The following is a 14,830-nucleotide window of genomic DNA, read 5'->3' on the forward strand; positions in this document are numbered from 1 at the left end:
GGGCAGATTATGAGGTCAGGAGATCGAGACCATCCTGGCTAATATGGTGAAACCCTGTCTCTACCAAAAATACAAAAAAAAAAAAAAAAAAAAAATAGCCGGGTGTGATGGCAGGTGCCTGTAGTCCCAGCTACTCAGGAGGCTGAGGCAGGAGAATGGTGTGACCTGGGAGGTGAAGCTTTCAGTGAGCCGAGATTGCGCCACTGCACTCCAGCCTGAGTGACAGAGCAAGACTCTGTCTCAAAAAAATAAAATAAAATAAAAGATAGCCTTGGCCAGGCATGGTGGTTCACGCCTGTAACCCCAGTACTTTGGGAGGCCATGGCAGGAGAATCGCTTGAGCCCAGAAGTTTGACACTAGTCTGGGGAACTAGCAAGACTCCATCTCTACCAATGAACAAATAAGCTTTCTTTAATCAAAAAAATAAAAGGTTGGCTATTATTCCTCACAGTTAATAGAATGGGATTAGTAGGAAAGGAAAGAAGGTCGTGGCTAGAAAGTAGACACAAATATGTAACCACGGGAGCCAGTGCATGAGAGCCGTGCTCCTGGGACAGCATCTACTTTGCCCGGCTCTGGCAGCTCTGGCAAAATGAGGAACCAGTCAGCTGGGTGATTCTTATTATGAGGAAAGAGGTGCAAACCAACATAGCCTTTAATTAGGGATATTGAGTGACATAATATTCACCAGTCTACAGAAGCCCTAAGCTGTTGCATGGATGGCCCTGGAGCCAGCAGGGGATCCTGCCGGTGTCTGCGGTGCCTTTGGAGCACTCAGGGCCCCTGTAGCAGCCTCTCCCACCCTCACTTCCCCTGTCTTCTTTTCCAGGTCACCCTGCACACAGGATTGGAAGTGCCGACTAACCTGGGGCGGCCAAAGCTGTCAGGCAATTAGCTCCGCTCCAGCTTGGCACTGCGCCTGTGACACTGACATTCACAGGCAAAATGCCCACCATTCTCACTAAGCTCAAATAACCCACAAAAGCAGGATATGCAAGTCATGGGTACAACCTGGCAGCGTGGAATGTCATAGAAACATTTTCTTGGGGGCACGGGGAATGGGTCCATGGGCCATGCTCACAGCTGCCACTGTCAGTGGCAAAGGCGGGTACGTGTGTCACCCTTATTCCACCCAGACGTTACGAACGCTCCCCAAGAAGGACCTTTCTCAAGGGAGTCAGCATTCGGGCTTCATGTCTGTTTCCTGCCAGCTGTTTTCAAAGCTTGTCTTTTTTTGGAGGGAGAGGAAGGTAGACTTTGAGACTGGCCTCCTGAGAGTGGCAGTCAGGAGCTGCGCTGTAATCCCACACCCCGGATGTTGGCCCTCTGCGGGGACCCTGCCTCCTCAGAGTCCCAAGACTGCAGATTCTCATCATGCTGAGAAAGTTATCTTCTAGCTTCTTGGTCCTAGAGTCTTTAGTAGTGCCTGCCACTTGCAGACCCAATGCAGGATTGATAGAAAGGGATATTAATCATTCTTGCTAGACTTTTGCCTCTCTCACTGAAGTGTTGAGAACCTTTTAAAATGGCTTCCTTTATTAGCCAATTGTGTTCTCTCTCTCTCTTTTCCTCCCTCCTTCATTTCTTCTCCCTCCCTCCTTCTCTCTTTTCTTCTCTCTCCTTCCCTCCCTCCTTCAATCTCTTTCTTCCTTTCCTCCTTCTCTCTTACTTTCCTCCATCCCTGCCTCTCTTTCTTCCATCTTTCCCTCTCTTTCCCTCCCTCCTTCTCTCTCTCTGTCTCTCACATACACACACACATCCCCCCCACACACACACACACACAACAGTCTCCTAAAATTAATTCACTCAGTTCTTAGTTCTTAAATCCACGTGAAAACACAAGAATTTTAACAACTATGTCAGACGTCTTCACCTGGTGGTGGCTCCTTTCTGAAACTGGCAACCCAAGAAGTTAACTGAAAACACATCCAGATTGCTCTTCTGAGCAGAACCACTCTCAAGACTCATGAGCATTTAAGATGGCAGACCCTGGGAAAGCCTCTTCTAGTCAGTCCGCCCTATTGTCGTTATGAAAGCATCATGACACAAGTGGCCCCTGTGGCAGGCAGGGACGGCTCTGCCCTGATGCAGTGGGCGGGATCTCTGGGGAAGGCAGAAAATAGAAGAGCAATATCATGTACCTTGTCTCCCAGCTTCCCACTGTGAGACTGGGTGTGCCGAGTCTGACCTGCCAGGGCGGGACTCCGGAAACACCAGGCTTCTCCCTTGAGATCCACATTGAGTCGTCCACACCTCTCAGAGACAGCTCACGACAGGGGTTCTGAGCCCGCCGGGCTCTTGTTCCCAGGGAACCCTTCCTCTCCTCCCTCCTCTCATCTTCCTAGTCACCTGCCACCTCCAGCTCTACCTGGTAGTAATATTTCTCTCTCCTTTTAAAAAGAATATATTTTGTCAAGCATTTTATTTCTGAGGCTGAGAAGTGACTTGTCAATTTGCTGGACTGGATTTTTATAAAAACTCGCCCCGTACACCGGCACCGACTGTGCGTCCTTGGTTCTGCCTTCCTGTTCAGATACCACACCTGCTTTCTGAGTAACCGCCTGCCAGAGCCATGCAGGTCCCCCGCCTCCACTCAGCAGGCCCGACAATCCTACCTCAAAGCTCATGCTCTTGGTCTGCAAGGCCGCCTGGTCCGCTGTCTCTGCGATGTGGCCGGCAAGGCCAGCTGCCCCGTCTGCAGGAGCTGCTTGGTGCTGTGTTGCAGCCTCTGCTGCAGAGCCTGGGAGCCATCTGCTTCGTGGAAGTCTAGGTCTTGCCTCTTCCTTGTCATCTCACCAAGCGGTTTCTGGCTCTCCTCCTCCCATCCCAGAGCCCCGTCCAGAGCCCTTGGAGGTAACATACAAGACCTAGGACCCTGTGTGCTTGCCCACACCGCTGCCTCTGTCTCCCATATCCCTGCAGCTTCATCCTTGGCCATAGCTCTGGGTGGCCATGGCTTGGAGCATGGAGAAGATCCCTAAAGATTGAGGATGAAGAGCAGTCACCACTTTCCTAGGCCTGAGGAAGCTATCAGCTTTGGGAAGTGTCTAGCTGTCTTCTGAAAAAAACAGACCTACACCCTGCCCCCAGAATGAGAGTGGGCTACGCAGGGCTGCCTGGTGACAGCGGCTTCTCACAGGGGAGTCCCGGGGAAGGCTGTGGAGCCTCCACTGTCACCACAGCCCGGGTCACCAGGGGACCCCAGCTCTGCAGAGGAATCGCCCATCACTGGAGCACAAGCTGCCTGGAGCTACCCTGAACCTAACTCCTTTGAAGGAGCAGCATCCAGGTCAGGAGAGAAGTGGAAAGTGCAGGAGGGAAATGCCCACAGATCTGGTGGCCTCTTTCAGAAAAAAATTCCCTGAAGTCCAGAGAGGTGCAGCAAGGACTCCCTCCTCCCGACTGCTGCCCTGAGCTTGGGGGCTGAGAACCTCCCTTTTCTGACTCCTCCAGGAGCCCAGAAGCAATACGGCCGATGCCTGGGACGGCATCCAGCTCTCCTTCACAGACGCCTCTCCCGTCTTCAGCACAAAACACCTTCAATGTTCTGACTTCAAAGAGAAGGGCAGGTCCGTGCCACACACTTGTGTTTTTGAGGGATCAGAAAAGTGAAGAAGGAACTTATCAACTCCTCATGGCCGGGAAGGTCCCGGGTTTCAGAGTAGAAATGACAAGTCATGGAATTCTCATCCACCATCGAATTCCGTAACATGTTACATCATGGTGGCATATTTGTACATAGAAATGATATCAAGATGAGGCTTTAGTTGGGCTGGCTGGGGAGTAACTTGGTGTAAATCTATCAAGCAGTTTCAGTGAAAAAGGAATTCAAAGTAGTTTTAAAATGTCGAGTTCCATTGCATTGTAAATAGTGCCTCTGTAATGTGTTCTGCAGTTGTTCTTTGCTAGTGAGCAAGTGTGGTCAAAGTGTATGCCTTTTCCTTTTAAAATTAATCTCTTCCGAAAATATCCACTAGCACCTCACTGCATACATAGCATCCCAGCTCCTAATTCAAAGCAGGGGAAGGTATTTCCCCAAAGCCTGCTTTTCCCCTCTCTGTTCTCCTTGGGAAAACAATGATTCCAATGAAAGAGGACACCAGTAATACTGACCCACAAGGTAACTGACCTAAGCACTATAAAACTGTATATAGTTCCAGGCTGCATCTTCAGCCTGATATGTACTTTGTAGTTGCAACAGTGCCCTAGGTGCCCTATGGCCCACCAAGTTTGAGGAGGGTGGTGCTTTCCGGATTGAGCCTGGGCAGGCACTGTGTAGCTCACCAAGAGAGCTGGGGGCAGGCCCACCCTCCTCTTTGTGCCCTTTCTCTCCCTCTTGGTGCCCCTGCCCTCTGCCCCACCACAGCACTCTCAGGAAAGGATCAGAATGCAGGATCTTTGTGTATTTCTTCCAGGGATATTTGCATTTAAGCCTTAATTCTCACTGCAAGCGAAAGGCTTGGTCCCCCTGGGAAGGCACATTTCAGCACCAGTGGGCAGGTGGTTCAGTGTCAAGGAGGCTGTTACTGGTCCCATGGCCACCTGCTGGCTGTGCGGTAGTGAGGGAGGGTCAGTCCTTAGGGGGACTCAACATGTGAATGCTGAAGAACACTGTTGCACAGCCTGTGGGGTGGTGCCAGGGTTTCTCAACCTCTACTGACATTTTGCGGTCAGTTCTGTACACTGTAGGATGTTTAGCAACATCCCTGGTCTGTACCCATCATCTGCCAGTAGCAACCCCCAAGTTAGGTGTGACAACCAAAAGTATCTGTAGACATTGCTAGATATCTCTGGGGGCCTCCACAAGTTGAGAACCACCAGGTTATGCTAGTGGTTTGTCATGCGTGGATCTGCAGAGGGACTGTGGCTTTCCGGCTGCATTGTTCCAGAGAAAGCCTGTATGTGACAAAGCTTCCAGCCTTTATCTTGATACCCAAGCCCAGGATTTTCCAAGGGTCTTCAGGGGGCAGGTAGGGGGAAATGGGGTGAGCCACCTCCAGCAGATGCCAACCTGTTGGGTCTTGAATTTTTACTCGCTGAAGATGCCCCCAGCCCGCTCCCCCTTTCCTAGAAAGCAAAACTTGTTACCTTTGTTTTCCTTGGCCACGTTTTACTGGAAGCAACAGGAACTTCTTAATGGATTTGTGGCCCTCAATTCGTTTTTTTAAAAAATCTAACAGATGTTATTGGCAAATATTCAAGATGCTGATGCTGGAAAATTTCAGGACTTTTCTTTTGCAAGTGAGCCGGTAGCTGTGTTTGTTGACCGCATTCTTGGCAGTTCCTCCCGGAAGATCAAAGGATCCTGCAGCTTTAACTGTATCTGGGCTGTAAAAATATGAGGGCAGGTTTCGGGTAGGATGTATTGATCAGACACCAAGTTCAGCCCTGTTACTTCCCTCTTTTAACCTGGCGTTAATAGTGATTCATGGTATGGATGGGGGCCAGTCTCTTATCCTTTCTGTGCCTCAGTATCCCCGCCTGAAATGGGACTAGTCATACTAACCTACCTCCTCTGATGTATTGTGAGGATTATAGAATAACATTTTTAAAGAAAAAAAGTGCAGTCTTTCACCTCTGGCATCTCAGCTAATGAGTCCCATTCAGTGAATCACACCTGTCAGGGGGGTGGATTCCAGTGTTCTCTGACCAGTGTCTTCCATCCAAGCCTCCTTGTGACCAGGGCAAGGAGCTGCCTGGCCTCCAGCGCGAAAAATAGACCTTTAAGACAGATTTCCTATGACCACAGAAAGTAACACCCCATATGTTTCCGTTCCCGGCAAGGCCTGTTTGAACAGCGCTCTGTGCGTGCTGTGAACAGGCTGCCTGTCAGCAGTCTCACTGCTAGGCCTCAAGGCCTCTGCATGCAGAAGCCCCTTTAAACCAAGGAAGGACACTAACCCAGGCCTCTGCCTTCTTTGTTACCTAAGTTCTGGTATCTAAGGGGTCTCTTAACTCATAGCTTGTCTCCTTTGTTTCGAGGGGTCTCTGCAGTGTGAGTGGGTTTGAAATCCAGCATGGATAGTGGAAAGAGATGCAACTGAGCCGAAGTTTTGAAGGCTGGTTGGGCTAGTGGGTCATCATATCACTTTCAGATGACTGATGACCACTGAGCCTTCACCAGCACGAGCTATGCAGGTAGGGGGAGGCCCTGGCTTTTTCAATGATTGATGTGGACATGAGTCAGGAGCTGGGAGTTGAGACCTCCAAGGAAGTCTCATCCGGAGCCATCGCTCTTCTCTCAAAGAGCACAGTCCTGGGGAAGGCCTAGGGACTTGTGGGCCAGTGATGCAGGCACTGCAGACCAGCCAGGCCCTTGGGTAAGGCTCTGAGGAGAGGCCAAACCCAGGCTTCAGGTTCGGGAAGGTGACCGCTTGCAACTGCGGTAGCAGGAACGTGTCAGGTGCTTACTGGGTGAGACCCAGCCCGGGAAGCCTCTCCAACTCCTCCTAGCCCTGGAAACCGGACATCCAGAGCCCCAGGCTTTCTTGGCACCCAGAGGAAGCAGGGAGAGGGCAAAGCAGCAAACGTTCAATGCATGATGTAGGATTGCTGCCTTGACACTAAGCTGTTGTATTAAGCATGAGAGGTGTTTGTTTAACGTTGGCAAAGGGATTTAACAAGAAACAAAAAACTTCGTGTCCTTGTTTTGACTGTCGACAGAACTCCCATATTCTTGCCTTTCTTTATCCCCATTTCTCCTCCTGTCTCCCCCTCCCCCATCGCACCCACTTTCGGTCACTTGTTGTTGGTATTTGGTGGCAGCTCTTGGTCCTGTTGCTGTGGATGTTCCACTGAAAACACGGGGGGTAGGGGGGAGTGGTAAGGAAAGCAACTTTTTTCTAATTTTTGTATTGGTATCCACAAGCGTTTGTATTTTTTGAATTGCAAACACTGTGTTTTCTGGTCTTTGGGGGTTGGTTGAACTTTCTGTATTACCTTTTGGAAAACCTGAGTTTTACCACAGTCTTAAGCAGATTTGAAATAAATTCTTTTGACACTGCCAACAACAGAGGGACAAGGTGTGGTCTGTAATTCCTGCTCCGAAGTCAGGTCTGCCTTTTTCCAGACTGGCCCTGACTGCCCACCAGACAGGGCAGAGGCTACAGGAGGAGAGGCCACACGGTCTCTTCCCGCAGTGGGGCTGGGGGTTACTAAGTAGCAGGGTCAACGTGGTTCTGCTTCGCATGCCCAGGAAATCTCAGGGTGATTACATATGACTCTAAACTAGGCTGGGTGCTGTGGCTCAAGCCTGGAATCCCAGAACTTTGGGAAGCCAAGGCGGGCAATCACTTGAGGCCAGGAGTTTGAGACCAGCCTGGGCAACATGGTGAAACCCCATCTCTACCAAAAATACAAAAATTAGCTGGGCGTGGTGGTGCACCTGTAGTCCCAGCTACTCAGGAGGCTGAGGTGGGAGGATCGCTGGAGCCCAGGAAGTCAAGACTGCAGTGAGCCATGATTGTGCCACTGCACTCCAGCCTGGGTGACAGAGCAAGACCCTGTGTTAAAAATAAAACATAGCCACGCAGGGTGGCTCACGCCTGTCATCTCAGCACTTTGGGAGGCTGAGGTGGGTGGATCACCTGAGGTCAGGAGTTTGAGACCAGCCTGACCAACGTGGTGAAACCCTATCTCTACTAAAACGATACAAAAATTAGCTGGGGGTGGTGGCACACGCCTTGTAATCCCAGCTACTCGGGAGGCTGAGGCAGGAGAATTGCTTGAATCTGGGAGGCGGAGGTTGCAGTGAGTCAAAATCGTGCCATTGCACTCCAGCCTCAGCAACAAGAGTGAAACTCCCTCTCCAAAAATATAAAAAATAAAAAATAAAATAAAATAAAAAAATAAAAATAAACCAGAAGGCCCCACCACAAACAGTGGGAAGGTCATAAAATTCATTTTTTCAAGAGGGAACAGGGCTGGAGATACATAACAGTTACCACGCGGTTAAGGTCAATTCATGAGTGCAAAATAGATCACGGGTTCCGCGCAGAGATCTGCGGAAAACATCCCAGCAAACCGGTGAGCATCAGGGAGACTCACCTGCCCCTTCAGCTACACACGCCGAGGCCAGACATGCCTGACCTGAACTCTGTCCTTTGCTGCTTTCTCACCTCATGATCCTCAAGAGCAGCCGTCTCACATGGCCCCTGACAGCCCCTAAGACCAGTTACCTGTGGGAAAACCGAATGGGCTCAGCTGAGTAGGAGGCAGATGCAGAGATTAGAGAGCCAATGTTTCTCAGGGCAAGCTCTTGGGATCAACCCTCATGGAGGCCCAGGGAAGGAAGCAGGATTGGATGGAGGGAGATATGGAGCTACACGAAACCCACAAAGGCCTCAGCTAACTCCACTCTGGAGTTGTCCTGACTTGGGATGAGAGGACTGGACTTTAACACCCTCCCATGGATCATTCATCGATTGTGGGTTCCCCTGGCAAGAGGATGAGGCAGTCCCTGCAGAGGGCGGGCAGCTGAGGCCTGTTTTCCCTAACCACTCTCAGCAGCTGAGGGAATAAGTCCTTCACCCATGAAAGGGAATCTAGTGGGACATTACAGTGCCCACCACAACCCAACACAGTGCCAGGTCTGTGTTTCAGACAGTGTGGGGAGAAGCCCTTCCAGAATTCCACCGACCCATGCTTATAGAGGGAGCTGAGCGTGGTGGCTCACACATGGGCACGGTGACTCACACTTGTAATCTCGGCATTTTGGGAGGCCAAGGCGGGAGGACTGCTGGAGGCCAGGAGTTTGAGATTGGCCTGGGTAATACAGCAAGGCCCTGTCTCAACTAAAAAATTAAAAAATTAGCCAGGCATGGTGGTGGTTCATGCCTGTAGTCCCAGCTACTCAGGAGGTTGAGGTGGGAGGATTGCTTGAGCCCAGGATGTCGAGGCTGCCGTGAACTGCCATCACACCACTGTATTCCAGCCTGGGTGACACAGCAAGACTCTATCTCTGAAAAAAAAAAAAAAAAGGAAAGTCAGTGGAACCAACTACATTCCCTGTCACTGTCACTGGCCTCAGAGCTGCAACTGCACTATCTGCCTCCTGTCCAAGAGATTCCAGATTCACCCTTGGTGAGTGTCTCTGCTGACCTTGGTAGCTTATCTGCTGGTGTGATCCAGACACTCATCCCTGGGGGGGTCTAAGCCTTAGGTCATGGGGCCCCTCTCACTTCAGGATTGCTGCGCTTGTCTAGTTACTATCAAAATCGGATAAGGTCAGTGTGCAGAGATGCCTGACTGGATGACAAGGATGCAGACAGGCTCCTCCTGGCCTCTCTGTGCGACAGCAGCCTTGCTTCCTCTGGAGAGTCCTGGTCAGTCAGCCCTGCAAGGTGCTGGCTCTTCTTGCCCAGACAACAACCACAGCTAATGATTCAGTGGAATGCCGTGTGCCCTGCTCCCCTCTTTGGGAAAGAGCGTCTCTAAGTCCACAGAACCAAGAATTGTGGGAACAGGAATCCCAAGTTCCCCAAGTGGGTCCTTGGGAGTCAGTCATTTCATGGGGACACAGCACCTTCTAAGTGTAACGGCTGTGCTTAGGGTGATTTAAGGCATAAATTGCATTCTGGCAGATGCCACCTCCTCCTCACAGGTGCCTCTGAGATGGCACCTCAGCTGCACCTGCACCCGGCCTCCCCGTCATTCCACCAGACCAGCAGTTTAGGATCATGGGCCCTGGAACACGCACCTGTCTTGCACCTCCTTAGCTGCCAAATAGGTCTCTTGGTTGGAAGCAGTGTTGTCCTGTGGAACCTGCTGCCAGGTGACAAGCAAACACTGTGTATGCCCTTAGGCTACTGGAGCTAGTCGGGCCCTGTGGGCAGGAAAAGAAAACCTTTGACAGGAATAGGTATTTCTATTCATCTCAGGATGCCTGAGTCATCCTGAGGACTGGAGCCTGAGCTTGAAGGATAGATAGGTTTGGAACATAGAATGTTCACACCTGATGCCAAGTGACCCTGTGGCCGGAAGTTCCATCATGGGCCTGGTCCTGTCAGACCTGCTGTTGTACAAAGTTGGGTGGACCCTGAGGTCATCCATCGGAGAGAAGGGGAGCAGTCATCCTAGCTGAGAAAATCCAGCAAATGATAACAGCACAATTGCAATGTTGGGAGCAGCCAGGCCACCAGCTGGTGGGCGAAGTGGGTGGGCAGTGCTGGGAGGGTGTAAGAGGTGGTGATATGGAGTGGAACTTTGCTTTTTTTCCCCTTAGGCTGATAACAGTCTAATGCTTCCTTTCACCATCGGTCCAAACGAGGCAATAAATGATTAAGGTAAGAGTTTCCACGGTTACTGTAATGATGCTTTTCTACTTTGTCAGCAGAGGAATCGGGCTCTGTAGCCAAGTCCTGGCAAATTCAGCTCATCCTAAGACTGAGGTTCTGGAGGCATCCCCGTCCAGCCCCTTCACCTCACGCAATCCTGGCCAGCCACCGTGCTAATGTAATGTGCCCCACAGAGCACGCTGAACTGAGCCATGCAGATGCATGTATGGCTGGGAAGCAACCCCACCCAGGGGAAAATGATAGCATAAAGGAGGCAGAGAGTGCATGTTTGCCCTGGACGCTGAGACCCTGATCCCTTCCCTGGCTGGCTACTGCAAAATCTTGGTCATGGCCCTGTCTTCCTTTGGATGCCCTTTTCATTGTCACTTTTCTCTGCTGCTAACCTTGCTAGGGGAAGCCTTACCAAATGGAAATAAGAGCATGGCCTGAAACTTGATCTTCAGTCCTTAAAATACAGGTATGGTTTATGCTGTTAGCCCCTAAACCTCTAAGTGTTTCCAGAGCACCCAGTGGTCAAAAACCTGTTCCTTAAATATTTACAGGTAAATTAAAAAGTAGCCAGACATGGTGGCTTGTGCCTGTAGTCCTAGCTACTCGGGAGGCTGAGGCAGGAGGATCGCTTGAGCCCAGGAATTCAAGTCCAGCCTGGGCAACATATTAAGACCATCTTATCTCAAAAAAAAAAAAAAAAAAAAAAAAAATGTTTTGAGTAAAAATAAAAACAAGCTTAGTAATTTACACCTGGAATTTGTATGCTATTCCAAAATGGACTACTCTGGGACTGTGGTCCACAGTCAGGCCAAGTGCTCAGTTGTCTGAGCCACGATGGCTCATGAGAATTAGGTCTCCCTTCGTCTCCAACGCTGAAGATGAGGAGTTAAACTAATCTGGGAGCCATTCTCATGGGTCATTGCCAGCTCCTGAGATTTTTCCTAGTGTTTTCTGTCATGTTTGAGATCTTCTACACCTTTTAAAAATTACTTACAGCCAAAATATATATCCTAATGAATAATGCCTTTCAAAATAAACCTGGAAAACAAACCACTCATTCAAGTTTTGCTGGCATTGTTCCAAACATTTTGCAAGTTCCTCATTTGTCAGTGTCTTCAGAGACAACATAAAGTCACATAACAAAGTGAGCCATTTATACCTGATTTTTGGACCAAAACATTATCATTCACTAGGCTAGGATCAGAATTTTTTGGCAATTAAAGAAAAAAAAAAAAAAAGGCCAGCCAGGCACAGTGGCTCACACCTATAATCCCAGCACTTTGGGAGGCCGAGGCAGGAGGACAGCTTGAGCCCAGGAGTTTAAGACCAGCCTAAGCAATATGGCAAGATGCAGTCCCTACAAAACTTTTTTTTTTTTTTTTTTGAGACGGAGTCTCGCTGTTGCTCAGGCTGGAGTGCAGTGGCGTGATCTCGGCTCACTGCAAGCTCCGCCTCCCAGGTTCACGCCATTCTCCTGCCTCAGCCTCCCAAGTAGCTGGGACTATAGGCACCCGCCACCATGCCCGGCTAATTTTTTTGTATTTTTTAGTAGAGACGGGGTTTCACCATGTTAGCCAGGATGGTCTCGATCTCCTGACCTCATGATCTGCCAGCCTCGGCCTCCCAAAGTGCTGGGATTACAGGCATGAGCCACCAGGCCCGGCCTACAAAACATCTTTTAAATGAGCTGGGTGTGGTGACACATGCCTTTAGTACCAACTACTCAGGAGGCTGAGGCAAGAGCCCAAGAGTTCAAGGCCACAGTGAGTTATGATCATGCTGGGGCACTGCAGCCTTGGTGACAGATCAAGGCCTTGTCTCTAAAAAATTGAAAACACAGGCCAAGCATGGTGGCTCATGTCTGTAATCCCAGCACTTTGGGAGGCTGAGGCAGGCAGATCGCCTGAGCTCAGGAGTTCAAGACCAGCCTGGGCAACATGGTGAAACCCCGTCTCTACTAAAATACAAAAAATTAGCCGGGCGTGGCAGCATGTGCCTGTTGTCCCAGCTACTCAGGAGGCTGAGGCAGGAGAATTGCTTGAACCCAGGAGGCGGAGCTTGCAGTGAGCCAAGACCGCACCACTGCACTCCAGGCTGGGCAACAGAGCGAGACTCTGTCTCAAAAAAAAAAAAAAAAAAAAAAAAAAATTGAAGAAACAAAATTTTAAAAGCCCAAATTGTCACCATCATCGAAGACTTTTTTTTAATGTGCTACAAGATTTAAGCAAGGGCAATATCATTAAAAACATATATATGGCTGCAAAGGTGATGAAGACTCTGATAGAAATAACATTCACTTGAACGTGGGCACAAAACTGTGTGTTAAAACCATCCATTATTTAACAGTCACAGGCACATATACTACAAACGTATTTTACTTATGTAACTTCTTCCCAAGTAGATTTTATACACATGGTAGGCTAAAAATTAAAACTGCTTTTCCACAAAACTGATAAATTATCAGATTCTTGGTTCTTTCACGATATCGTAACATTAAATCATTAAAAATATTATAAGGCAATTTAATGTAAACTACTAGCATTTACAAAACAGTAAAGTTATAAAAAATTGTATTCCAGGCAAATGCACCAAATACCAGTGAACATGAAACAGGAGTGAAGTCTGCTGGAGAACATTAAAAAACAGTTTTCAGTGAGTTCACTTCATATTCATGCTGCACTGGGCCTAACGCGTTCAGCACCATGAAACAGACACTTCGGCAGCTAGAGATGTTACTTCTGTCTGACTTTTTTCCTAAAATGAAAAAGCAGTCTGTGAAATGTGTGGTAAGAACGATCTCTCTCGAGTCGCACAGGGTCCAGGGCCACTGCAGTTGACTCAGTTGTTCCCATCCTCGTTTTATCTGATAAAGTACTTCATTTGGCCACTCTGGAAGAATTTATTTTCTTGATATCAACTGGGCTCAGAATCAGTGTTCCATTTTTGAATTTTCCAACCTGTCCAATCCGTCCATTTGACAAAATACTGGGAGCGGACTTCTTCTTTTTGGATTTCCTACATTTAAAGTAAGAGAAAGGTACTATAAATAGTCTTAAACTTACCAACAAGCATCGCAGTACCACCAACCAGGCCACTGCAGTCTGGCCTGCAAATTCCTGGTTGCCTGCCATGCACACCCCCTACCCCACTACGCCTTCCTGTGGTCCCTGAAACATGCCACTGCCTTCCTGCCTCCGGGCCCTCGCACTGGTTTCTTCGGAGAGGAATGTTCTGCTACCAGACCTTTCCAGGCTGCCCCTCTTCTTTGCTCAGTTCTCAGCTCCCATGTCACCTCCTCAGACTAATTTCCCAGCTCACCCCCTCCCTGTGGTTTTCTTTCACAATGCGCTCTTTCAACTTCTCTACAATACTTGCCAGTACCTGATATCATCTTACTTATCCATTTGTATGTTTTGGGGTGTTTCCCTTCCTACAGTGAAGCTCCTCAAGGGCAGGGATATCTTTAGTGTGATTACAGCTGTACACCAACACCTAAAGCACCCACATGCCTGGCACAAAGAGGCATTCAACAGACAGAGATCGGTGGCCAGAACAAATGACCATTTTACAGCACATACAAGTGCAGTAGGAGCTCAAGAAAACAGGCTAAGACTAAAAGAGTCCGTTCTGAAACAGTAACTCAAAGAGAGAGAAAAAGGCACTTGAACAAAAGCTAAGAAACAAGTATAAAGCAACGAAGTCAACATCCCTTATTCATAATTACGGTGCTCTATCTTACGTGGTATGTCAAAGAGCAGGCAATACAGACCCAGACTATGCTGCTGTAGCAGCACTCTTAGAACAGAAATCTTTTCTTGGAAATGTAAACTGCAGCTTTTCCACTAGTCACTTGGAGTGTCGGTGAAAAGTGGGAGATTGGAGAAACTTCCTAATTCAGTTCTCAGGCAGCTGTTTCATCTTGCACAATTTACTAAATCCTACTTTGATGAGGATAAATGAGAGACAGTGAAGCACTCTAATGGGCTAGCAACACCACACACATTCAAGGCATCCTTTGCAGAACTAATCAGTAGGTTCACCCAGATTGTTCAACCCCAGGGCCTGATAAAATCACTCACCTGTCCTCCTGTCCTTTCCTCTTCTTTTTCTTGAAAATATCTGTTTCTTGGGCCTGATTTCAGAATTTAAGATCATATACATATCAGTAATGTATAATGGGATTCAAACAAAGGCAAGAGGTTTGTGACCAAGTCACTGAGATACTATTTTTAATATTTCTTTCAAGTGGGCATATTAAACATAACAGTCTCAAAGTTTTACCCTAAAACCCTTTCAAGAATGTGAAAGGCTGGGCCTGGCGTGGTGGCTCATGTCTATAGTCCTAGCACTCCAGGAAGCCAAGGTAGGAGGATCACTTGATCCCAGGAGTTCAAGACCAGCCTGGGTAACACAGCAAGATCCTGTCTCAGTTAGAAAGAAAAAGAAAAAAGAATGTGAATGGCTATTCCAGGTAAGACTAATAGTCTTACACTGAAAGCTCAAATCTTCCATTTTAGGTGAAAGGTAGAAAGTGTAACATCTA

General features: G+C 48.6%; 2 protein-coding genes across 3 annotated transcripts in view; one reads left to right on the top strand and one right to left on the bottom strand.

Moving 5' to 3' along the window:
* TRIM67 (tripartite motif containing 67) overlaps window positions 1-7,010 on the top strand; it is a 61,477-nt gene extending 54,467 nt beyond the window's left edge. For both annotated transcript variants that reach the window (XM_050784919.1, XM_050784928.1), the window contains exon 10: window positions 831-7,010. In XM_050784919.1, the coding sequence (XP_050640876.1) occupies window positions 831-896 (66 nt within the window). In that variant the 3' untranslated portion in view covers window positions 897-7,010. The remainder of the gene's footprint in view (window positions 1-830) is intronic.
* A 5,636-nt stretch (window positions 7,011-12,646) lies between these two features.
* C1H1orf131 (chromosome 1 C1orf131 homolog) overlaps window positions 12,647-14,830 on the bottom strand; it is an 846,319-nt gene continuing 844,135 nt past the window's right edge. The window contains exons 7-8 of the mRNA XM_050770240.1: window positions 14,367-14,419; window positions 12,647-13,302 (exon numbers count right to left, since the gene is read on the bottom strand). Of these exons, the coding sequence (XP_050626197.1) occupies window positions 13,164-13,302; window positions 14,367-14,419 (192 nt within the window). The 3' untranslated portion in view covers window positions 12,647-13,163. The remainder of the gene's footprint in view (window positions 13,303-14,366; window positions 14,420-14,830) is intronic.

The sequence above is a fragment of the Macaca thibetana genome, chromosome 1 (assembly GCF_024542745.1).
Source record: "Macaca thibetana thibetana isolate TM-01 chromosome 1, ASM2454274v1, whole genome shotgun sequence".
Taxonomy (NCBI): Eukaryota; Metazoa; Chordata; class Mammalia; order Primates; family Cercopithecidae; genus Macaca; species Macaca thibetana.